This window comes from Boeremia exigua (assembly GCF_020726555.1).
Source record: "Boeremia exigua strain MPI-SDFR-AT-0100 chromosome Unknown C7974scaffold_7, whole genome shotgun sequence".
Classification (NCBI taxonomy): domain Eukaryota; kingdom Fungi; phylum Ascomycota; class Dothideomycetes; order Pleosporales; family Didymellaceae; genus Boeremia; species Boeremia exigua.
The window spans coordinates 1,478,379-1,499,050 of NW_025763524.1; the positions used below are offsets into that span (position 1 = coordinate 1,478,379).

The 20,672-nt window shown below is 52.2% G+C and overlaps 7 protein-coding genes across 7 annotated transcripts; 4 read left to right on the forward strand and 3 right to left on the reverse strand.

Moving 5' to 3' along the window:
- Positions 1 to 273: 273 nt before the first annotated feature.
- C7974DRAFT_337763 (acyl-CoA N-acyltransferase) lies at positions 274 to 2,049 on the forward strand. The gene is made up of 2 exons (XM_046139219.1): positions 274 to 321; positions 366 to 2,049. Exons 1-2 carry the CDS (start codon positions 306 to 308, stop codon positions 1,883 to 1,885), a joined length of 1,536 nt encoding a protein of 511 aa, XP_045996429.1. The 5' UTR covers positions 274 to 305; the 3' UTR covers positions 1,886 to 2,049.
- Positions 2,050 to 2,146: 97 nt separating this feature from the next.
- On the forward strand, positions 2,147 to 3,117 carry C7974DRAFT_464044 (formyl transferase). The gene is made up of 2 exons (XM_046146257.1): positions 2,147 to 2,358; positions 2,409 to 3,117. The coding sequence occupies exons 1-2, from the start codon at positions 2,240 to 2,242 to the stop codon at positions 2,950 to 2,952; spliced, it is 663 nt and encodes a 220-aa protein (XP_045996430.1). The 5' UTR covers positions 2,147 to 2,239; the 3' UTR covers positions 2,953 to 3,117.
- Positions 3,118 to 11,309, reverse strand: C7974DRAFT_396461 (uncharacterized protein). Its single transcript, XM_046142078.1, has 6 exons — positions 10,519 to 11,309; positions 10,317 to 10,470; positions 6,618 to 10,265; positions 5,780 to 6,571; positions 5,613 to 5,733; positions 3,118 to 5,574 (listed from the first exon to the last, which is right to left on the reverse strand). Exons 1-6 carry the CDS (start codon positions 11,051 to 11,053, stop codon positions 3,499 to 3,501), a joined length of 7,326 nt encoding a protein of 2,441 aa, XP_045996431.1. The 5' UTR covers positions 11,054 to 11,309; the 3' UTR covers positions 3,118 to 3,498.
- A 103-nt stretch (positions 11,310 to 11,412) lies between these two features.
- On the forward strand, positions 11,413 to 12,967 carry C7974DRAFT_204805 (uncharacterized protein). The gene is made up of 3 exons (XM_046136838.1): positions 11,413 to 11,667; positions 11,718 to 11,768; positions 11,874 to 12,967. Exons 1-3 carry the CDS (start codon positions 11,597 to 11,599, stop codon positions 12,490 to 12,492), a joined length of 741 nt encoding a protein of 246 aa, XP_045996432.1. The 5' UTR covers positions 11,413 to 11,596; the 3' UTR covers positions 12,493 to 12,967.
- C7974DRAFT_204806 (uncharacterized protein) lies at positions 12,968 to 14,622 on the forward strand. The gene is made up of 2 exons (XM_046136839.1): positions 12,968 to 13,677; positions 13,733 to 14,622. The coding sequence occupies exons 1-2, from the start codon at positions 13,443 to 13,445 to the stop codon at positions 14,584 to 14,586; spliced, it is 1,089 nt and encodes a 362-aa protein (XP_045996433.1). The 5' UTR covers positions 12,968 to 13,442; the 3' UTR covers positions 14,587 to 14,622.
- A 287-nt stretch (positions 14,623 to 14,909) lies between these two features.
- C7974DRAFT_425280 (glycoside hydrolase superfamily) lies at positions 14,910 to 16,678 on the reverse strand. Its single transcript, XM_046144471.1, has 2 exons — positions 16,496 to 16,678; positions 14,910 to 16,447 (listed from the first exon to the last, which is right to left on the reverse strand). Exons 1-2 carry the CDS (start codon positions 16,610 to 16,612, stop codon positions 15,284 to 15,286), a joined length of 1,281 nt encoding a protein of 426 aa, XP_045996434.1. The 5' UTR covers positions 16,613 to 16,678; the 3' UTR covers positions 14,910 to 15,283.
- Positions 16,679 to 18,854: 2,176 nt separating this feature from the next.
- Positions 18,855 to 20,479, reverse strand: C7974DRAFT_204855 (uncharacterized protein). The gene is made up of 2 exons (XM_046136841.1): positions 20,038 to 20,479; positions 18,855 to 19,987 (listed from the first exon to the last, which is right to left on the reverse strand). Exons 1-2 carry the CDS (start codon positions 20,294 to 20,296, stop codon positions 19,014 to 19,016), a joined length of 1,233 nt encoding a protein of 410 aa, XP_045996435.1. The 5' UTR covers positions 20,297 to 20,479; the 3' UTR covers positions 18,855 to 19,013.
- Positions 20,480 to 20,672: the final 193 nt, after the last annotated feature.

Genomic DNA, 20,672 nt, shown 5'->3' on the forward strand with positions numbered 1-20,672 from the left:
GGCTGTCCGCAGGTGCTGCTGAAGAAGGAATAATGCGCCGATGTGCCAAAGAAAAAAGTCGAAAAGAATTCGTTATTCGGCGTTTCCCATGCCGCAGATTCCAGGCGTCAGAGGTGTTGCAGTGGCGGGTGTCAGTGTCTGTTGAATCAACACGGTTCTCCACAAATGTCTCGTCTCCGTGCAGGGGCTGCGTCACTAGCGCCAGAGCGTAGGGCTGAACTGCCGTCACGCTAAATTCGCGTCCGCTTTCGTGACGCGCCCGCAGATCTGACAACTCCACCACGACACCTCTGCACGCCCGCAACATGGATCTCGACGAATGTACGTTCAGACTTCAGCACGGAGATTTTAGGCTGACAAAATAGGGGTCACTAGCTCGAACGAGTGCTTCGATATCAATCTGTACCGACCGAGCCCTGCCGGCGAAACGCGCATTGGCGAGACCTTCAATCCGAGCTTTACACACGCCGTGGTTGACGAAAATGAGTCAATCGTTGGCTATAAAAACCCCAAAATTGAACTCGACTTTCGAGCGAACGACTTGAAGCCGAAGCTCAAGATCGCATTCGATGCGCAGCTCGATCTCAAGAAGCTGTCGCCCGACCTAGACCAGGCGCAAGTCGACCTCTCACCTGAGCTTTTCAAGAGTTTCCTGCCAGAGGAGGCAAAGGAAAGCGCAGCTGAGCGCGATGCTGCGACTTCGAAAGACTGGAAGCCGCCAGGCCAGCTGATGCAGAGCTTCACCCTGCACGGCAAGCAATACGAGATCTGGAAGGCGTCTATGGTGGACTCTGCCGCGAGACAGATCTGGCTGAACATGAGGATACTGGTACTGCTGTTCATTGACGGCGCGACTATCGACGGTCTGGACGACGAGGAGACTCTCGACCGCTGGTCGCTGTACTTCCTGTACGAAGTGGAATCGTCCGACATCTCTTCCACGCCATACGTCCTCGCCGGTTTCTCTACCTCCTACCGGACATGGGTCTTTCCCACATTCAAGATTGCGCGCTACACCAACATGCTACCAAGCCCACCCCCAGAAGGTTCGAACGGCGCTGTCGAGAAGTACACACCTCGCCGCTTGACGCAAGACCCGAAAACGTTCCTGTTCAATGAGAAGCTCAACAGACTCGAGACATCGTCTCGAGAAAGAATATCACAGTTCTTGATTCTTCCACCCTACCAGGGCCAGTCCCTGGGATCGCGGTTGTACAACACCATCTTCGAAGATCTTGTAAGCAAGCCCTTCATCTACGAGATACCAGTCGAGGATCCCAGCGAGGACTTTGATGCCATGCGCGACTACTGCGACATCGAATATCTGCGCGAACTGCCTGCCTTCCAGTCTCTCTCATTAGCATCCAGCCTCCCAGCCGAGTCTCTTCGCAAAGATTCTCCGATCCCTCGCGACCAGATTCTTGGCAACGGCGTTGATCTAGACGACCTTCGGCACAAGACCAAGATCGTCTCAAGGCAATTCTATAGGGTGCTGGAGCTCCACGCCCTTTCGACTATCCCACCGAACCACCGCAACCGAGCGCGCATCACCCGCAAAGCTAAGAGCAGCAACGAGAACGACCGCAAATACTACTTCTGGAGACTGGCGCTGAAGCATCGCATCTACATGCAGAACGCCGACGCCCTGGACCAGATGGAAGTCACAGAGAAGGTCGACAAGCTAGAAGCAGCTGTCGACAACCAGCAAGAGGAGTTCGAGGAGCGACTTCAGGGCATCGAGAAGCGGGCAAGGTGGGGACGTGGAGAAGCGAGAAGCAACGGAGCGAAGAGTAAGCGCAAGCGAGTCGTTGTCGAGGATGAAGACGATGATGATTGGGAGGATATGGATGCTGAACCTGTGGCGAGCAAGAAGCCAAAGGCATGAGGAAGAAAAAGCATTGCGGGAGTACACGGCGTTGGGGCATCGATACCATCAGATTGCTTGAGCGTTTTCGGATGAGATGGGTAGTATACCAAGGACGTCTCAAGAATAAGACTAGTGTGTTGCTAGGAATCATTCGAGATAAATGGACTCGAATTGCAGATATCACAAACTCAACTCTCCCTCGTGAAGCTCTAGCGCAAATCCGCAACTGCGGCCAACCTTCTCACCTCCGAGAGCGCGCGGGGTCACCCCACCCCCACCCCTCCAAAATAATTTCCGCCGCAGAGCCTCACCCACCGCCTCGCACAACGCGCCTCACACTCCTCGCCCTCCCAACAGGCTCCAATCCCCACAATGGCGCAACGAAACCTCACAGTCCTCATCTCCGGCAACGGCTCGAACCTCCAGGCCCTCATCGACGCCTGCAACACCCCCGCGCTGCCCAACACGCGCATAGTTCACGTCATCTCCAAGTCCGCCTACCTCCTCCCCGCAGCGCAGAAACCAAACTGATGTACTGCAGCCGCAAAGCAGCATTCGGCCTGCAGCGCGCCGCCACCGCGCAAATCCCCACCTCATACCACAACCTCGTCCCCTACAAGAAAGCGCACCCGGACGACCTCGCCGCCGCCCGCGCCGCCTACGACGCCGACCTGGCGTCGCTGATCCTCTCGCACGCGTCGAAAACCCATCTCGTCGTGTGCGCCGGCTGGATGCACATCGTGACGCCCTCGTTCCTGGGCCCAATGGCCGACGCGAGCGTGCCGATTATCAACCTGCACCCCGCGCTGCCGGGCGAGTTTGCGGGCGCGGGCGCGATCGAGCGCGCGTGGGCGGCGGGGCGGGACGAGGGGCTGCGGCGCACGGGGGTCATGGTGCATGAGGTGATTGCGGAGGTGGATGCGGGGAAGGCGATTGTGGTGAAGGAGGTGGAGATCAGGGAGGGCGAGGGGGTGGAGGGGCTGGAGGAGCGGATTCATGCGGTGGAGCATGGGGTTATTGTTGAGGGGACGCGGATTGCACTGGATAGACTGAGTGAGGGTGGGGAGACGGAGGTGAAGGCTTAAGTGATACCATTTCTGAACATTAGAGTCACAGAAAAAAGGACGTTGGATGACGTGAATCACACTGGGTAGATCGCATACGCTTTGCCGTATGATCAAACGGAAGCCATGCCGACTCAGAGACGAATACAAACACATCAAAGGCTAGGATCGCGGTTGAAGAATGAAATCTGGGTATTCGAAGCTCTGTGCTCATCTACGCGGAAACGCCAAAGCGCCATGCTCATGCTCATGCTCATGATCTCGTGACGCATCCCTGAATCCCAATCGCCAACGCTATGCTATAAATACCGAAAACGCCCAATGCTACAAAGGTTGTTGTCTTCGTGTCGTGGAACGACACACCCAAACTCCATCGTATGCTCTCTCGCTCCCAAATCAGGAATCAATGTCATCAACTCGTAACGCCTGTGGTTCGTGCACATCATCTCCACTACTCCCCGACTTCAGCAATCTCTCACGATGTCCGACATGCCTGAACTACGCCAGAGTCCCTCACCGACTTCATCGAGCTTGGAGTATCTGCAGACGACTGTGGTCAATGGACGCTCAGGGATCAAGCAGCTCAACATCATCAGACTCACTGCCGTAGTCAGACGCGTCGAACACTCCCTCGCCCGGGCTCGGTAGACCAGTCTCAGGAAGCATGCGAACTCGCGGCTCCACTTCAATTTGCCACTGGTAGACCAAGGTTGGGTCGTCAACGTCCTTCAAATCGGCGAGGTCCCGGTCTTGGCTCGAGTCCAAGTCGGACAGTAACGAAACGAGGAAGTTGCCGGTTTCCAGCAGGGGAATCAAACGCCTGCGTGGTGTGCCAGCATCCGGTTCGAATACAACCCTCTTGATGATTTCGCCGAGAGTGACTCGGGCGTATTTGTATGCTTCGTCCAGATTCTGACGGACCTCCATGTACTTGGTGAAGAGTTCGCAGATGAATTCGTGGGTGCTGTTGCGAACGCTTTCGTCGGAGTAAAGAAGCAGGACGTTGGCATACTTATGGCATCTAGCGATAAGACACCAGTGAGTTTCCGCAGATGTAAAGTTTGTGTTGCGCAGTCTGAGCACATGGCGGAAGAAGCGCAAAACATCGCCGCCACTAGGTGCCATCTTTTCATCCGAGGTTTGTTCAACTACCGCAAGACTGTTCGCCACGATGTCGCAGACTTTGCTGAGACCCTCCACACCGGGAGCAGCCTCGCAATAGCTGGAAGCCACTCGTATGTATGGGTCACAGTAAGGGTTACTCAACTCACTGATACCCTGGATGATCATGGTCATGATATCGCGCTGGATGCGGGATTCATGCGATCCGGCCAGCCATTTGACTATCTCTCCTGGATAGTAAGACTCCGTCTTCGATGTATCGAACAGTTCGACCATTTTGTCGATGACTGCGTATGCCTTGATTTCGCTGTTCCAACACAGCAACAAGCTCTTCTCCTGGAATGTGAGTCGGAATAACATGCGATCTTCATTCATTTCCATCATCCGGTCGCAAGAATCAGAAGTTGAAAGGTTTATATCCATGCGCGAAAGCATAGTGGATATAAAGCCTATCAGCCGGTTGTAGACGCCAATCCTCTTCTGAAAAACTCGGTGAAAGTCGATGTACTCATCCGCAAGCTTTGGACGGGCTTGCAAACAGAACAAACGGAGGCAGAAGTTCAAGATATCAGCGTCCAGCAAGGCGCCAACTTCAACGTGGCTCATCTCGGCAAACTGCGTCAGCAAGAGATACAGATCATCCCAGGCTCTTGAATGCTTCGCGGAGCTTTCCACCAGTACAGCCAATCGTTTTGCGATCCAGACAACGATGCTGCTATCGTCACCCGAATCCGAGTCGTCATCTTCGAAGGATGTGTTGTAGAGGTAAACATCTTTGTCACGCATAGCTCTGAGGCTATCGACCAGAAATGATCTTGTCTGTGACCTGACGCTCAGATGTGGGCATCGCAAAAGCAGGTTGTGGAGCGCCTCTTCGTCCCGTGCAAGCCACAGAAGAGTGGCACCGCAGCACGCATCGCACGAAAACACAGATCGCCGAAGTTGGCTTAATGCCTGCTCGAATGGTTCAGTTGTCTGTTGCCGCCAGACCACGCGACCCAGGTGCGCCAAGAAGACATCGGTTGCGCGCGACTCGTTCTCATGGTCCTCTGAACAGGATCCGTTGTTGATTTTCCGCGACATGCCATATAGTTGTCGGATGAATGCTGAATGGTGCAAGTCGAACAGAGAGTACTCCCGGATGAATGCCTCATTCTGGAGGTCAATCTCCTGTCGGATGGCTTGAGGGATTTCGACTTTTGGCGGCTCTGGTCTCAGGGAGACGGTCAAGCTCTGTTCGTCACTCACAATAGCTGTCCGTCGTTGGTAGAATAGCATGTAAGCGGAGTACATCTTGTACTGGCGAGTGTAGCCATCCTCAAATAACCCGCCAAATGCCTTTTGTGGTATCTCCGCTGGATTGAAAGGTTCGACCAGCTCATCATTAAAATTGAGCCAAGTAGGCGAGACGTCGCCAGCCGGGCAGGGTCGCTTCCGGATGTATGAATAGTAATGGCCGTTTTCGCAATTACCGAAGTGTACAACAACGCCAACGAGCTCGAAGACGTCTGCCTTGTGCGGCTTTGAAGGATCACTAAGGTGGTCGACGGTGTAGAGACCAATATCGATTCCGGGAATGCGAAATGTTCGTGAACTTTCTTGCGGCTGAAGTCGGTCAAGTCGAAATCGAATCTCTTCAAGTGGAAGATCAAGTTATCTGGTGCAGATTTGAGGCAAGTTCTACTACCGTTAGCCATGATTTGCTCAAATCGGAATCGCTACTTACCTTTTCACTGCATCGACAAATTTGTCATCGCAGGACTCGCATTTGTACTTGTTGTCTCCCTCCATGACATCGCCTTGAACGAAGGCCTGGAGGCTTTCTTGAAGATTGGCTTTGCCTTGGACGTCGCACTGCAACGCAAAGAATGAATCCGCACGCTCGGACACATGTTCGCACTGTTTTGACTTGACCTGCTGAAGCATCTGTCCGCCGTAGAAGTTGCGGAACTTTCGCTTATCGCCTTCGTTCACGAGCTGTGCTTCCCACTGATCAAAAAGTAGGTTGTAGAACTCATCGGCATCCATCTGTACCGAGATATCGATAGGTGTCTTGTCTAGTGTCCGTACACACTCCGCGAAAGGTCGTGGATCAGCAGACTTGCGATATGAATTCTGCATCGTCGCAAACAGTTTCTGCGTCTCCAGTAGGAGTCTTTGCGAGCCGTTGCCATCTTTGACCTCCAGGCCAAGCATGAATTGTCTGAAGTCCAAGTTCATGAACAGCTGAGCTAATAAAGAGTTCATGTAGCATATGGCGCGAGGGTTGTGCAGGCCGACGTATCCGGTCTGAGAGCGAACCTCGGCGGTGCGATCAACCGAGACGGTGGGTAGGACGTTTGCTACCTGTCTGTTTTCAACGTCGTCACTAAGACGGAGAAGCCGCTCATAGGAATGCTTGTCATCCGCTAGTGCTAGCATGAGATCGTATAGCTCGCGACGAGTGCTGCTCTCTAGGACAGGCAGCGAGGCGGATGCGAGATCATCTTCTAGCAGTACGCTGTGAACAGACGGTACGCTGTTGAATATTAGCAGAGTCTCAGCGAGCATGCTTTGAGATGTACCTGTTGAACATGAACTTCTGGAAAATCGAAGAGATAAGCGAGCCCGCGTTCAATGGGCGCTTGTAAGACTTCAGTGAATGCACCAGACACAGAAGAAGCTTGGTGAAACCCAAGACAACATTGTCAGCCTCATACCGGCCAGGAATCTCGGTGTGGTCGTAAGCCAGTAACCAGGAACTCCAACTCCGCAGTAGTGATCGTAGATTTTCTTCGCTGCGATGATGCTCATCATAGCTTCGAAAAACGGACTGCGCAAGGTCAAAAAGCTGAACAGACTGCTCCACTTCTTGAACAGCTTCAGGCAGAATGCTTGCAATGGTCGTCCAGTAACGTGAAACGATGTCGGCTGTGCTCAATGGACAAGAGGATGGCAAGTGCCCGCCACAGATATACAGTATCTTCAGTTTGATCTTGTCTCGTAGTGTCGCGCGCGTGTCGCTCAATAAAAGCGTTCGGTGGATCTGGGGAATCTGGGGGTGTCCCCAGAAAGTCTCCCAAATCACATGAGAATACAAAGAAGCTTCAAGGATCGTCGAGTAGCACTCGTGTATAAATTTCGGGGGGGCTTTGGTCCGAGTCGCAGCTAAGAGAATGTCGACAAGACGATAAGCCAATGCGGGCGCGTCAGAGAAATATTCGTTCGATAGGTCGGAAGACGGTCGCTCTTTTAAGAAGTCCAGCATGGCGCTGACGAAGACAGCGGTGAGTGTTAGTCTGCTAGCAACAGATTCTCCCTCGCCGAGGAGCTCTGCACTAAGTAGCGCGCGGTCGAGGAGCTTGATAGCGTTAATCAAGAAAGTCTCGTCTAGTGCTGATGTCCGCAGTTGACCTTTCAACTTGCTATGAATAGCTTGAACAGCGTATTTTGCTTGGAAGTTCCTGCCAGGTGGGAAGAGGCTCTCGGATGTTGCCTCTCCAGCAGCCACACTGTTGGTAATCGTGCTGCGGTATGGGAAAAGCGTCAAGAACTCGAAAAGCAGCTGGCTTGTTGCGTCGTCTGCATCCATCCATCCAAACATTTCGTCAAAGTGTTTGACCAGCTTTGTCTCGAACTCAGAGAAGCCCGCAACGGGTGCGCTCACTGCGTGTGCTGTCTCATCCCTCTGCACAGGCTGCACAAGAAGGTGGCCGTCAATGTTGACATCCGAAACCTTCTCATCGGCCCGCTCTACCACGTCAAGCTTCCGGCCTCCAGCGAATAGGTTGATCTTCGTGCATTCAGTTGCACGGCACAAGATGCGATACAAATCTGCGACTGTGCGGTCTGGAGCAATCGTTATGCTTTGCCTGTCATTCGTGAATTGATACCGGATGGTGATGGCATCCGCAGTCGGGAGATCGGTGTCCGTGTCCATTGACTCAACCTTCGAATCTGCTCTGCGTCCACGATTGAATTCAGGCTTCTGGCGTACCAATTCAAGCATCAATTTCAAAAACATCAGGACGCGACTGAACCGAAGTTGACTGTCTCGTCCACCTTCACCAGGTCCTTCACGCAACGCCACGGAAGCGGATCTCAACTCTTTCATACACCGCTCAACCAGCTCAACGTGAGCGATTTCAACTTCCGATAGAACGACATCTCGACTTTGAGAGATCTGTGTGTAACGAACAGCAAGATCTCGGGCAGCGAGCTCTTCAATAGTTCCGGGAGGGCTGGACAAAGCTAGAGACCAAAGGAGGTCGCTGCCAGGGATTTGCAAGAGCGAGTGTTCCACACCATCGATCTGAACAGATTTGCGTGTTGGAGGGAAGTTGTAGCTGGCTACATAGTCGTACAATCCAGGTGTGAAGAACTGTGGGTCCATGGTCGGCACGTATGCGGAGATCAGCTGTTGACAGAAATCATTCTCAGGCGCTATCTTCGTCGCCTGCAGGAGTTGAGCCCATGCTGCGTCGCGAGCGTGGTTAGACAAAGCCCGATCACCGACAGTGTGATCCCATAGAGGCCTGTAGAGGTCCTCTGGAATCAGCTGGCCAACTCTACAGGCCAGAAACGCAAGGATGTCAAGCCGGTGCTGCAACGCGGGTAGTTGATAACCATGCGGAGCATTTGCCGCCTCGGTCTCAACGAATGATGACAGTTCTTCGATGACCTGACGCACCATGGTCCCGTTCTGTTGGAAGTACGTGGTATTTACATTTGTGCTCAAAATGAAGATGACTCTCACTGATCCTGTGGCCTTTGGAGATCGGGCAACGATGTGCTCTAGGCAGCACTCATAAATTGACCGCTGGTCGGACTCTGGGATACTGCGCGCCATGAAGCGCAACTGTTCGTCCACCTCGGAGTTAAGGTCCAAGTCATGCTTAGTGGCACCGTTCCTTGGAGCAGTCTCTTGGAGCAGCCGGACGCAGACATTCCAAGGTCGTGCGGTTTTGTCTCTCAAAGTCCAATCTATGGATGACGTTCGCTCCAAAAGCCTGCTGAATAGCTCTCGCAAGAACCGTAATATGTCCGCCGTAAACTTTTCGACGGGCAAGTTGTAAAGCTTCATGCAAAAGTAAAGATGATCTGAAGGATTCATCAAATTAATAAAGCTGTGAAGCATCGTCATAGTGGCTGTGACCATGCGTGGATCCGGGCTGTGAGACACAATGTTCCAGATGGCGTCGGCTTGACTATCCATCCATCGGTCAGTGACAATCAGAAACCCGGCAACGTTCCCACTTCGAGAGATCAACTGTGGATGCGAGTCCGCACTGATGATGTAGTCCACCACCCGCCCGTGCAGGAGTACATCTGCTAGGTGTCTCAGGACAGGGTGTTTAACAGTCGATTCGGGATCATTGTACTCTTTGTACACAGTCACTAGTGCTTCATCCATGAAGGTAATGCTCATGACCCGCAGTTCCATTCGTCCTTTCACGATGTACCTGCGCAGCAAGTTGAACTTCCAAGCATTCGCAATCAGAATGGGGAGGAAATCGGGATGTTGGCGATATTCGTTCGTGGCCCCAATCATCGGTGCGTCCACAGGTGAGGAAACTGTGGGTGAGCCTGTGGCCTGCATGTCTAGTATCTCGTCCGCCAGAATCCTAGCGCTGCTCTCGCTCCACTGGCTGAGCTCTTGGACTAGAGCAGAGAAGCACAAAATCAACTCCCTTGCCATGCCAGCGTCGACAATTTTTGCTGGGTCTTGGAGGTCTTCGGTGTACTTGCGAAAGAAAAGCTGGGTCCTGCGGTAGTACTCTTCTGGGTCAATGCCCAGGCCTTGGCGGTGGCCTCGATCTACGGTCCAACCCAAGGCTCCCAGAACCTGGCATATGTACAGAGCCATCTGGTTTTGTAGTGTTGTGGGTATTTTACCAAAAGCTTCGTCGGCTAGACGCAGAAGGTTCTCGGCACCGTTGGCAGCGAGGAAGGCGACATGCAGTCGATTGCTCATGTCGCTCATGTCAACATCGTGCTGTTTGCGCAGGAGATGGAACAGCGGAGCCTTTTCGGTGCGAAGGATCGAATGAAGATGATACAAATGCTTTTCGCTCAGGAGAGGTGACGGGCTGTGTTCCTCGGGTCGCGACCGTTTCAGCAGGTATGCATCAACAAGAAAGAGTTGAGAGCACAACCCCACGTAAGCGCCGAAGAATCCGGAGAAGGCATCGTCCACTGCGAGGTCATCGCCAAAATTTTCACCGAATGGGTATCTACTCATGTCATCATCTTGCCCAGCGTTTAAAGCAGTCATCCAAAGGTACCTCCGCTTCAAAAGCCTTTCAACCAAATCCGCAAAGTCAATCCAAAAGGTTGCTTTGCTCACGTAGAAGCTTTGCAGATGGCCCGGACTGTCATTAGGGAGGCTTTGTAGCCAGTGGGCTAGCGAGGGAAGAAGGTCGGGAGGAATATCTTGATCTATGCAATGTGAGCAGTGAGGAAGAACGCGACACATATCCGACTTACTCTTCTGTATATGGTCGGTGATTACACGCAGTGTGTGTGAAGCGGTCTTGAAGCGCTCGTGATAAGGGAACTGCTTGAAGGTATCCTCGGCACTGAGTTGCACCGTGACGCTCGCTGACACATCGTCGTCATCATCGTCTATGATCTCGATGATAGGTGGACTTGTAGGGTCATCTTCGGCACCGTCTAACATCGCGATCGAGTGCACGGGTGCTGGTTCTTGGCTGGCGGAGGGTTCAATAACAATGTGCTTGTGCCCTAGGCCGTCCGCGGGCGAGGGAGATGGAGGCGAATGCTCTTGTATGGTCATGGCTACCATCTCTTTGTGGGGCGACGTGATTGCTCTACTTGGCGAATCTGGGTCGGTCGACATTGCGCGCAGAACAACACCGCCGTCATCTAGTCGCTGGCGTTTACGGGTAAAATTGTCGTCTGCGTCTTTGGCAGGATCGCGGCGCGGCGGCGAGGGTGAGGTAGAAGCAGCCGGCTCATCCGCAGCGTGGGACTGCTGATTATCTTGATGCTGCGCGCTCATGGCTGAGTGAGCTGGCAGGCCAACGGCTTGTTTGCGCGGGCGAGTTTGGCGTAGCCGCTGCGGCAGGCACAGGCAACAGTTGCAGCTGCAGGTCCAGCCTTACTGGGCAAGGACCGCGTGCGAAGAGGTGGGTAACGCGTGAGTGAGTAACAACATGAGCTGTAACTGCATCGGGTCGCTTTGGTAAGACTGAATTGAATGCAAAATCGTTTGCACTGTCGTAGTGGAGAGCTGTTAGACGCGTCTCTAAATCACGAAGGTCGCGGCAGTGGCGGGGCAGTTTGTCGGACGTCATCGCCAATTGGTCGCCAACAGGCACGCTATCCGTCCTAGCGCGTGTGTGCGGACTCCCGAGGAAACGACAATCCACTTCACTTTTCTTCCATCTGCCAAAAGCTTGCTTAAGCAGTTTTCCATTCCGACGGTGTCTCAGATCTTGTGCCCCTCGCTGTCACTCAATAAGCAACACATGTCTGAGTGTTACGTTGCACTGTCAGACCGTGACCTTTCTCTGGTAAATATCAGTGCAGCTTTACGCCCGATATGGCACCACCGTTGAAGAAGCCTTCGAAGCCAATCTTCAAAACATCATCGCCGTTCACAGAAACTAAATGGTTCGTCGTCAGTATAGAAACTTCGGGTTTGTACGTGCTGAGTAGTGTAGGCCGTCTGTATCTCGTGAAGACCAGGAAGTGATTACGGAGTTACTCTGCAAGTAGGTAAGACCTGCTTTTCGTCAGAATCATAACGCCAGAGGAAGTCGAACAGGCGAAAACAAGACTGTCAAATATGCCTAGAAGACCGCATCTGACATTTTTAGTCTACTCACACCACTCGGCGAGCATCGCAGAACTCACATTCAACCTTCCAAGGGCAAAAAACGAAAGCGAGACATAAAATCCCACACAGATGATTCCCCTAAGTCGCCAGTACCAGCTATAGGATCCCATGTTCTTATCGGATTGAACAGCGTGACGAGACATTTAGAAACTCTGGCCGCCAGAACCGCACCTCCTCCCGTACCAGTCAACGGATCAGCCGTCAATGAGTGCGACAGCTCCATACCCAATGAAGACAAACAGCAACCAGAGGCACCGCCTCGACCTTTGAGCTTCGTCGTCCTTACACATCCACAACCATCACTGTCCTCATCCCATGGGCATATACCCACACTGCTTCATCTTGCCACCCTGCGATCTAATTCAGAAGGCAAACTATCAGAGATCACACGTCTTGTCACTCTCCCCACCTCCAATGATACTCGGCTGGCAAGTGTACTACACATCCCACGCGTCGGCGCGATTGGCATCTATGAGGGCGCACCAGGTGCAAAGGTGTTGGAAGAGTACGTGAGGAAGCATGTGGGCTTGACAGAGTGCACGTGGTTGAATGAGGCTATGAAGCCAGAATGGCGCGGGCTGAACGTCGAGCACGCTTGAGTGCTGTCAACCATCAATCTAGTCAAGGTTGGCCTCTATGGGCAAAGACGTTTGACTACAACAAGGATGTTAAAGAGGTGACATCAATTCGTTGGCATTTTTACCACCCCAATTCCAGTATTCGAACAGATGCACATCCAGGATTAAATATGGGCAAGTCTTGCCGGCAACTGGACTCGAGGATTAGCCGAGGCTTCAATCTATTACGGCTAGACTCCGCTCCTTTCACACATCACTTGGCGTTGTTCGAGATACATGGCTGATGCCGATACTTCCACCTGAATATACTGTGTTTTCACTCGGCATGAATAGAGTAATGATACGACTCTGTCGCGCCGCATTCCCTGGGTCAGTCGACAAGAAACGGTTTCTAGGGCATATCCGCTACGTTACTTTGAGGCGTTGAATCTTCCGCTTCTGCCAAGCGCTTCAGGAGATTTACCACACGAGTTTAGGACCCGAAAAGGATCTCCGCCGAAGATCAGCCCCTTTCAGGCGTTGTGATGGGCTTGTGCCACAACGAAGTGGGGCAGCAACAGAAGCGCTTATACCGAAATCGATTTTGTGGCCTTCCTCGCCGATGGTCAGCCGTTCGGGCTTCAGTATCCAAAGGATCTTTTACTTGACCTCATACTTTTTCGGATCAATCGTTGGTTCACCCACCTGGCTACTGATCATCGCCAGTATGTCAAGGGGCGGGGTTGAGTAAACGATCCGATCTTGGTGTGAAACATGGAGGCGCTCCTCTAATAACGTCCCGTTCGAAACAAGATCCCTGTCGGCGGCAGAGTCCAATTACGATAGCGCTATGGAATTGTATCCAAATGCATAAGAATGGCACTTTTTCTGAACTCCTGCCTACGTTGGTTGCTTGTTACTTCGCTTTTCGTTCTTTACCATTCGTTCTTTTTGCCTGATCTGTGATCACCACACTCTTTTCAATTGCAACCATGCGCTCCACACTTTCTTTTCTGGCCAGCCTCAGCGCTGTGTCTGCCTACACGGTCATCAACCACAAGCCCTTCATGAACAAGAACGTCGATGCCTTGGTCGTCCCAGGAACTTACACAAGCCATATGCACACGTTCTTCGGAAGTGACGTTATAACCAATGTGAAGCCCACTACTGCCGAGCTCCAAAAAGGCTGCTACTCAGGCGACAATGCCAACGATCTCTCCGTATACTGTAAGCAGTTCCCTGAGCAACATTGTGAGCGATATCAGATACTGACATATCAAAGGGGTCCCAACCCTTTATTACATCAAGGATGACGAGCGCATTGAGGTCCCTATCTATCGTTTCAGCTCCTACTATCAAAACAGCGGCTATGCCGAAGCCGCATTCCCTGCAGACACTGGCTTGATCGCTGGTAACGCATCAGCCCACACCCAGGCGGCAGCAGATCACAAGTACAACCTGCTGGAGTGGTGGTGCGAAATGGACGAGAGTGAGGCGAAAGACGCAGGCAAATTCCCCACCAAGACCTGTTCCACGCACCTCCAAGTCCAGCTTCGCTTCCCCGACTGCTACAGCTCCGAGACTCTGAAATACGAGTACTCTGAAGTCGCGTGGGGTAATGCCAACCGCTGCCCTGACGGAATGAAGCGCATCCCCCAACTACGCTTCTCCATTCGCTACGACCTCCGCAAGGCACTTCCCGAGGGCTGGTCCGGTACTGCACCTCTGCAGCTTTCCTGCAGTGACACCGTTGGTGACGGTTACTGCATGCACGGTGACTTCATCAATGGGTGGTACGCCGACGCTGCAGAGAATATGCTCAAGGCCGACGCCGATGGGAAGCAGAAGTTCAAGAGCGTTGATGGTGAGCATGGCACTGGGTCTAAGCCCAGCGAGTGCACGCCCGAAGACGCGGATCCGAACAACGGTACAAGTGATTATGAGACCAGCTTGACTATGATGAAGAACGGAGGTCAGAAGAGCGATGCTGCTCCTGCGGTTGGCGCTGCAGCGAATGACGCTGTTATTGAGGAGAGCTGCTCGACTAAACGCAGCATTGGAAACAAGTCGAAGCGTGATGCTGCGAGGAGGGCGCTCAAGAAAGCTCTGGAAGCTCTCGACGCTCTCGAAGAGTAGATCACGATCTCAGATTCATATTTTAAGACAGGAGCAGAGACTTTCTTTCAAGTGTACAATCATCTCTTTTATCACCCTATTCGCTCACGCTTCCCTGCTTCCTGAGATGCACATGAGTATGTCCAACGATCTCCCAGGTACTCAAGTTTCTCATCTCTAAGAAAAATTCATGAAATACATGTTACCCGGTCAAGATATTTTGAACACATTGTCCAATGCAAAGCACAAAAGAACCAGCTGTATATGATTGTCCTATGGGAGTGGAGATTCTCACAGAAACCGTCGACGTTTTCGATACTTTTCGGGAATAAAGAGTGAAACTTGTGTGTGATTGCTTTCCTACGAAACATACATGCGTCTACTCTGAAGATATCTATTCGAGCTGATTATATCAAGCGCCATCAAGTGTTAGGCGTTGATTTGTGAGTAATCAGGCAGCATTCAACATGAATGCCGAGTTGATCACAGTACAAAAAACAGCGTATCATTACATAGCATTGACTTTCGCCAAGGTTTGACTTGTATCATAGAGCATTTTGTGATTGCGGTTGTGTAACCTAGTCTCTATCTACGTAAACATCCATGGACGGGTTAAGAGAGTCCGCTAATACCATGTTATAGAATATGCCGCCAACACCTCTGTTAGAAAAGGAAAGTAGGGTAGGAAAGCAGGCTTCTTCCGCCGCGGGATCTCTGCTTAACGGAGGCGAGCGAGAGTAGCGTTCGACGCGGTGCCACGAACGTTATCGTACTTGCTCAAAGGATAGTACAAGTTGTTCAGGTCTTGGGTCAGCGCCTTCGGGCCACCAAGAGCCTTGCTCACGGTTCCAACCAAGCTGCTCTCATCGGTGCGGTCGGAGCTGGAGTCCCACCACCACGCACCGCCGAGCTTCTCCTTCTTCAGGTACTTGGTCTTCATGACCTGCACCTCGGGTGTGTCGAAGCTGACAAGCTGCCTGGTCTTGTTGTCGTACGACCACGATGCCATGACCTTCTTGTCGGTCCTGACGGTGTTGTCGAGCGGGATGTTCTTGTAGTCGAGGACACCAGCTTCCCAGTCGCCTGTGCCTGAGCCGTTGAAGGCTTGGCCGAGGCCGTTGGTGTTGGCGAACGAGCGACCATAGAGCGGCATACCGAGGATAATCTTGCGAGGGTCAGAGATCTTGGACTTGTAGTAGTCGATGGCTTGAGCAGTGTTGAAATCCGTGGCCGCGGGAGTGGACTTGGAGGGGTAGACGTTGCTGTTGTGGCCGGTGAAGTTAGAGAAACCGGGTCCAGCGTAATCAAAGGCCATCAAGTTCCACCCGTCGATATAACTGTCCAGAGCTGCGATGGGAAGAACGGTGTAGCGAAGGGGTCCAGCAGGAGCAGAGATTTCGAGGTTGAAGTGGTAACCGTTGGCGTACTTAGCAGCGTACTCGTCGAACACGGTGCGGCACAATTGAACAGTCTCGACAAGGTTCGCAGCATCGGTGGCGTCCTCGGGATACTCCCAATCAATATCGAAGCCATCGAGGCCAAGATCGGTAACGAGCGTCAGCGCAGTCTCCGCGAAGCGGGCGCGCCCAGCACTGGTAGCCAGTGCGGTCTTGAAGTTCTCCCTGTAGCTCCAGCCACCGACCGAGAGACTGGTCTTCAGGTTACGGTGCTGCTGCTTGAGCTTGTACAGCTGGTTGAGGTTACCAAACAGCTGTGTGCCATTTGTGAAAGCGTCTCCGGGGTAGTGGAACTGGATATCGGCCCACTCGTCAGAGAGGAAGACTTCACCAGTAGTGCTGTTCACATTGGCGAATGCATAGGTGATCTTTGTAAGCTTCTCCGCAGGAAGGTCTGTGACGAAGTGCTGACGGCCATACATTGCCTATGAAGGTCAGAAGATATATTAGTTTGATATTGAGAAGAAGCTTACCCAGTTGGTGTAGAACACGCCCATCTGCCAACCCTTGGAACCCTTGACATCTTCGACGGGTGCGGCGTTAGTAAGGAAAGGAACGGAAAGAAGCGCAGCAGCAGTGAGGAAGCGCATGTTGAATGAGAGGACGGCTATAGAGCCAAGACAATGTAAAAATGAATGTGTGCGGATAGCAGTGGTTGGCCTGCTCAACTAACTGGCTACTGGAGTGCTTTAAACCAACGCCTGCAGCCCAACACACACGATTCCCAGACTATGGTCCTGACCAAGCATACTTTCGGCACCTCAGTCGGACGAACATCCCGTGTGCTTGAATCGGGCCAACTCAGACTGGGACCGTGAGGTAGATTTGGCCGCGATGGTACCTTGCAGGGCGAATGGGGGATCTGCAGGGAACACTAAATTGTTCTACAAACCCTGTGGTCGATGCGGCTCTACACCTGGTGTCATTCTGGTTCGCGCTTGGTCCGCTTGTCACGCTTGGTGATGGTTTCGGAGTGGTGGTATTCGGGCCTTTGTCAACGCGGCGTTTCAATCAAATTACCGTTTGTATGCCCCCGACCCCAGGTTCCCGCTGTCTCTCATTTTGCGGAAACGCGCGGAAATCACAGCACATATATCTGCCGGTGCTATGATCAACGCTGGCGACGATCTTCAGGAGAAAATCATGTCTTGGCTGATGTCGGTGATATACTGAATCTGTCCCACTCTTCCTCGTACAAACAGCTGCAGGTGAGCATTGGAATTTGTACGCGGGGCTTTGACGTGACTTTCCTTGAAGTGGAAGGCCGGCGAGCTTATGGCAGCTATGTGATGCGAGAGCGAGCCGTTAACGGTCGCTCCGCATAAGTACTCGAATTGTAGAACGGCACTTCCTCAGCGCCTCAAAGCTTGTCGGGAAGAAATTCATGCCATGTGGCATCGGTATTGAAATCTGGGATCTCTTCTCAAGTGTTCCCTGTCCCCTGCGTGTTTTCCTCCTCTGGACATGTCTTCATTCATCTTCGAGGTAATAATGCTTAGGAGGACTGGCACGCATCTGTTCCATCCGCTTTAGATGTCAGAACCAAGAACCAAGGCATGCAGCTTCGAGGAGGTTCCGGCAAGGTGGTTTTGCGTACGCAAGCAATTGAAGAAACAGTCTGCCAATAGCTGCATCTGAGCGCCAACGATTACACTGTTCGTGATATCTATGATCACAATAATCTGGTTTGAACCGTGGTTTCTGTTGGGGATGTTGTCCATACAATTGCATGATGCAGAGATGGAGGTAACCGAAACAATTGATGACGTCAGTATCTATTGGACAGTCCACCCAGGTCCAAACTTACTATAGTTGTCGTGAAACACTATCACACTTGGTTTTAAGTATAAATGAAAGCATGCTCGACTCTGAAGTTGAGCGCTTGAAATAAACGGACACAGTACGTAGCTGTCGAGTTGGATGGACTTGTTGCGATAGGTTGAACTATCTGCTGGGTCACAAAGTGTGTCGTTTCACGAAAGGTGCAGGTTGTTCTTGTTTTTGGTCTTCAGAATTCAGCATTGCAAGATACTCCTGACATAAAATCACTGGTCTCGCAGGATGTCTTCGAGAAGCCATTCCACATTCAGGGAGTATAATAAGAGTTGGTTTTCAGTCTATGTACTGCACCTGGGCATATCAAACGGCCGGACCTGCCTGGGTACAACAAATTCTCGAGTTGACCATGTATCCCACTCACATTCTAACCTTGTACGCTGAGCTTTTTCAATCCAACCACTTCCACCTTACGAGAGGCATAGATTCCAACCGAGATCATGAGTTAAATTCGTTCCAAGCATCCAATCAATCGACAACCATTCAAGAGTTTCGGTCTATCAACAAAGATATATCACGACGGCTGCAACCTTGAGAAAACCCGACTCTTCGGTACAGAAAATCGATCAAGTCTCTAGCGTGCGTAGATCACGGATATCTGAGTCGTTGAGCGCGAACAGTGCATTGCAGATCTCCGATCGTCCGGTGTCTCTGTAGCGATTCAGTCTGACGATCAAACGTCCTGTTCACAGCCTGACAAAACTCGATTCACGATGAATATATGTTGTACTTTTCGCGATATTGTTCTCGCTGCGCAGAAACTCATGAAGAATCTTGGAATGCGCACGCCGGCACTTCCGGGGTTCGGCGGCGGATTTTATGGGACGCGTTAACGTATATCAGTGAGGGTCGTCAATCATACTTGAGCTAGAGGCAACGGCGATGATGTCTATGAAGGCAATCTCATATGGTATCAAGGGAGACACAGATGTGGGAGAGAGTGATGCTCGTCGCGTATTGCTTGGCGAAGCGATCAAGAGTGCTCACTATTGGCATGAGTCGTGCACATAGACGAACGAAGAAGTGTCTTTCACGCGCCGAAAGTTATGTATTTATTTTCGCGAGAACAGCGCGGTACTACTACCCGTGTCACCATATGATCATTACTACGTCCATCTAGGAGAGATTCGGCCTAGTAGCCTACTGTATCTCATCTTACACAAATGCCTCGGGGTTCTCAACCCTCCTCCTTGCTGTACCCACTCCAGCAACGCCCTTTGACTGATCCTCACCCAGCCATGGCTTCCTTGCTTCCGACAACGTGGTCTGCTTGATGAAGTAGAGTACCTGTCCCAAAATAATCAGGACAAAGGCGATGGGGTACATCCAGTGAATGCTAAGCCCGAGCACCTTGACACCGATTGCGACACCCCAGAAGCTTCCAGTCAAGAGTGAAATGTTGAAGAACGCCGCACTCGACAGACGAAACAACACCGGCGCCAACGAGTAGAATAGCGAAAGAATGAACGTGTACCCCGTGAGGTAACCACCAACCTTCGAGTTCCATGTCGCGTTGCGGAAAGACGTGCGATCAAAGATGCCCGCCTGGGTACCGTTGATGAACATGCCCCAGAATGCAAGCTGGCCCACAACCTCATACAGCGGTCTCTCGCTGACGAGGAACTCCTCGAACACATTGCTAAGACCGTAAAAAGTCGCGCCGAGCAGAGCAAACAAATCACCCTTGACCTCGTCAGAAGCGCCAAACGAGTTGCTGCCTGTGATCTGGTCCGAGCCAAAGATAACGCCTAGGCCGCCGATGCAAAACAGGATACCTGCGATCTGCGTGTAGTGGTACCGGACCTTCAGGAAGAAGAACGAGATTACAACGACGATGACGATGGCCCAGAAGTTGATGAGCTGCGCGGACAGAATGGTGGTGTAGCGGTAGGCCAAGACGACGAAGTAATTACCCTCGACGTCCATGAAGGCGAGGATGAAGAAGCGCCAGCCGTCGACAAGAAGCAGACGCGCCCAGCGCTTGAAACCGTACTTGTAGATTGTGTAAGACGTGTATACGAGGTTGAGGAGGACGTAATTGAAGAAGGATTGGAAGGCAGGAATCGAGGTGCCTTCGTTGGCCAGGAGAGAAGAGAGCGTGTTGGTGCTTGTTATGCAGATAGCCAGAACTAAGCAACACATTAGCATTGGTGTCTGATCTTAAAAAGAGACGACATACCTTGTCCGAGCAGCAGAGTCAGCCAGAACTGCTTGGTTTTGACGTACTGAAACCAGCGGCCCTTGCTCTGAGCATCTCTCTCCAGAACTTCGTTGCCCGTCCCTACGGTGTGCAGGGGTGCGCCGGTACGCTCATTTTCAGAGCTCGCGGTGCCCTCAGGACCCTTGGGATGGACAATTTGGGTGGCTACTGGTCCGGTATGGATATCTTCGCCTTTCCCAAAGAAGCCATCGGCGGCGTGAGGTTGCTGCTGTGCCATGTTGACGTTGCTTTTGTACTCTTGTCTGTAAATAGGCAAGTCGCGAATTCAAAGGCGCGGGGTGGAGCTTTTCGATCGCAGCGTGAGCGCAAAACTCCTGAAGTCGCTCACGGTCCTACACAGTTAGTCGGTAGGTAGAAGGGATGTACGGTACTCAGATGCCATGCGCATGCGGGGCCCGCCACATTTATACACCATCTGCGCCGTGGCGCCACGCGCAAAAATGCTCGCAGCTCGACACAAATCGCGCCCGTCGATCTCCACATATACGCGGTTAGTCTCCGAGGCTTACCCATAGCCGGCAACGTGCAAGCGGTGGAGCCGTGCTCTGGACGCTGGCTAGGCTAGGCGAGTCCCGCATTGCTTTTTACGCAGG

Excerpts from the sequence above, each read along its gene's own strand:
- C7974DRAFT_464044 (XM_046146257.1), top strand. The coding sequence starts at position 2,240 with ATGGCGCAACGAAACCTCACAGTCCTCATCTCCGGCAACGGCTCGAAC. Across the intron at positions 2,359-2,408 it reads ATAGTTCACGTCATCTCCAA|CCGCAAAGCAGCATTCGGCC; the intron begins GTCCGCCTACCT and ends GATGTACTGCAG.
- C7974DRAFT_396461 (XM_046142078.1), bottom strand. The coding sequence starts at position 11,053 with ATGAGCGCGCAGCATCAAGATAATCAGCAGTCCCACGCTGCGGATGAG. Across the intron at positions 10,471-10,518 it reads CACCGACCATATACAGAAGA|ATCAAGATATTCCTCCCGAC; the intron begins GTAAGTCGGATA and ends CACATTGCATAG. Across the intron at positions 6,572-6,617 it reads CAGAAGTTCATGTTCAACAG|CGTACCGTCTGTTCACAGCG; the intron begins GTACATCTCAAA and ends AATATTCAACAG.
- C7974DRAFT_204805 (XM_046136838.1), top strand. The coding sequence starts at position 11,597 with ATGGCACCACCGTTGAAGAAGCCTTCGAAGCCAATCTTCAAAACATCA. Across the intron at positions 11,668-11,717 it reads CCGTTCACAGAAACTAAATG|GCCGTCTGTATCTCGTGAAG; the intron begins GTTCGTCGTCAG and ends TGAGTAGTGTAG. Across the intron at positions 11,769-11,873 it reads ATTACGGAGTTACTCTGCAA|TCTACTCACACCACTCGGCG; the intron begins GTAGGTAAGACC and ends TGACATTTTTAG.
- C7974DRAFT_204806 (XM_046136839.1), top strand. The coding sequence starts at position 13,443 with ATGCGCTCCACACTTTCTTTTCTGGCCAGCCTCAGCGCTGTGTCTGCC. Across the intron at positions 13,678-13,732 it reads CAACGATCTCTCCGTATACT|GGGTCCCAACCCTTTATTAC; the intron begins GTAAGCAGTTCC and ends GACATATCAAAG.
- C7974DRAFT_425280 (XM_046144471.1), bottom strand. The coding sequence starts at position 16,612 with ATGCGCTTCCTCACTGCTGCTGCGCTTCTTTCCGTTCCTTTCCTTACT. Across the intron at positions 16,448-16,495 it reads GCGTGTTCTACACCAACTGG|GCAATGTATGGCCGTCAGCA; the intron begins GTAAGCTTCTTC and ends TGACCTTCATAG.
- C7974DRAFT_204855 (XM_046136841.1), bottom strand. The coding sequence starts at position 20,296 with ATGGCACAGCAGCAACCTCACGCCGCCGATGGCTTCTTTGGGAAAGGC. Across the intron at positions 19,988-20,037 it reads GACTCTGCTGCTCGGACAAG|TTCTGGCTATCTGCATAACA; the intron begins GTATGTCGTCTC and ends TGTGTTGCTTAG.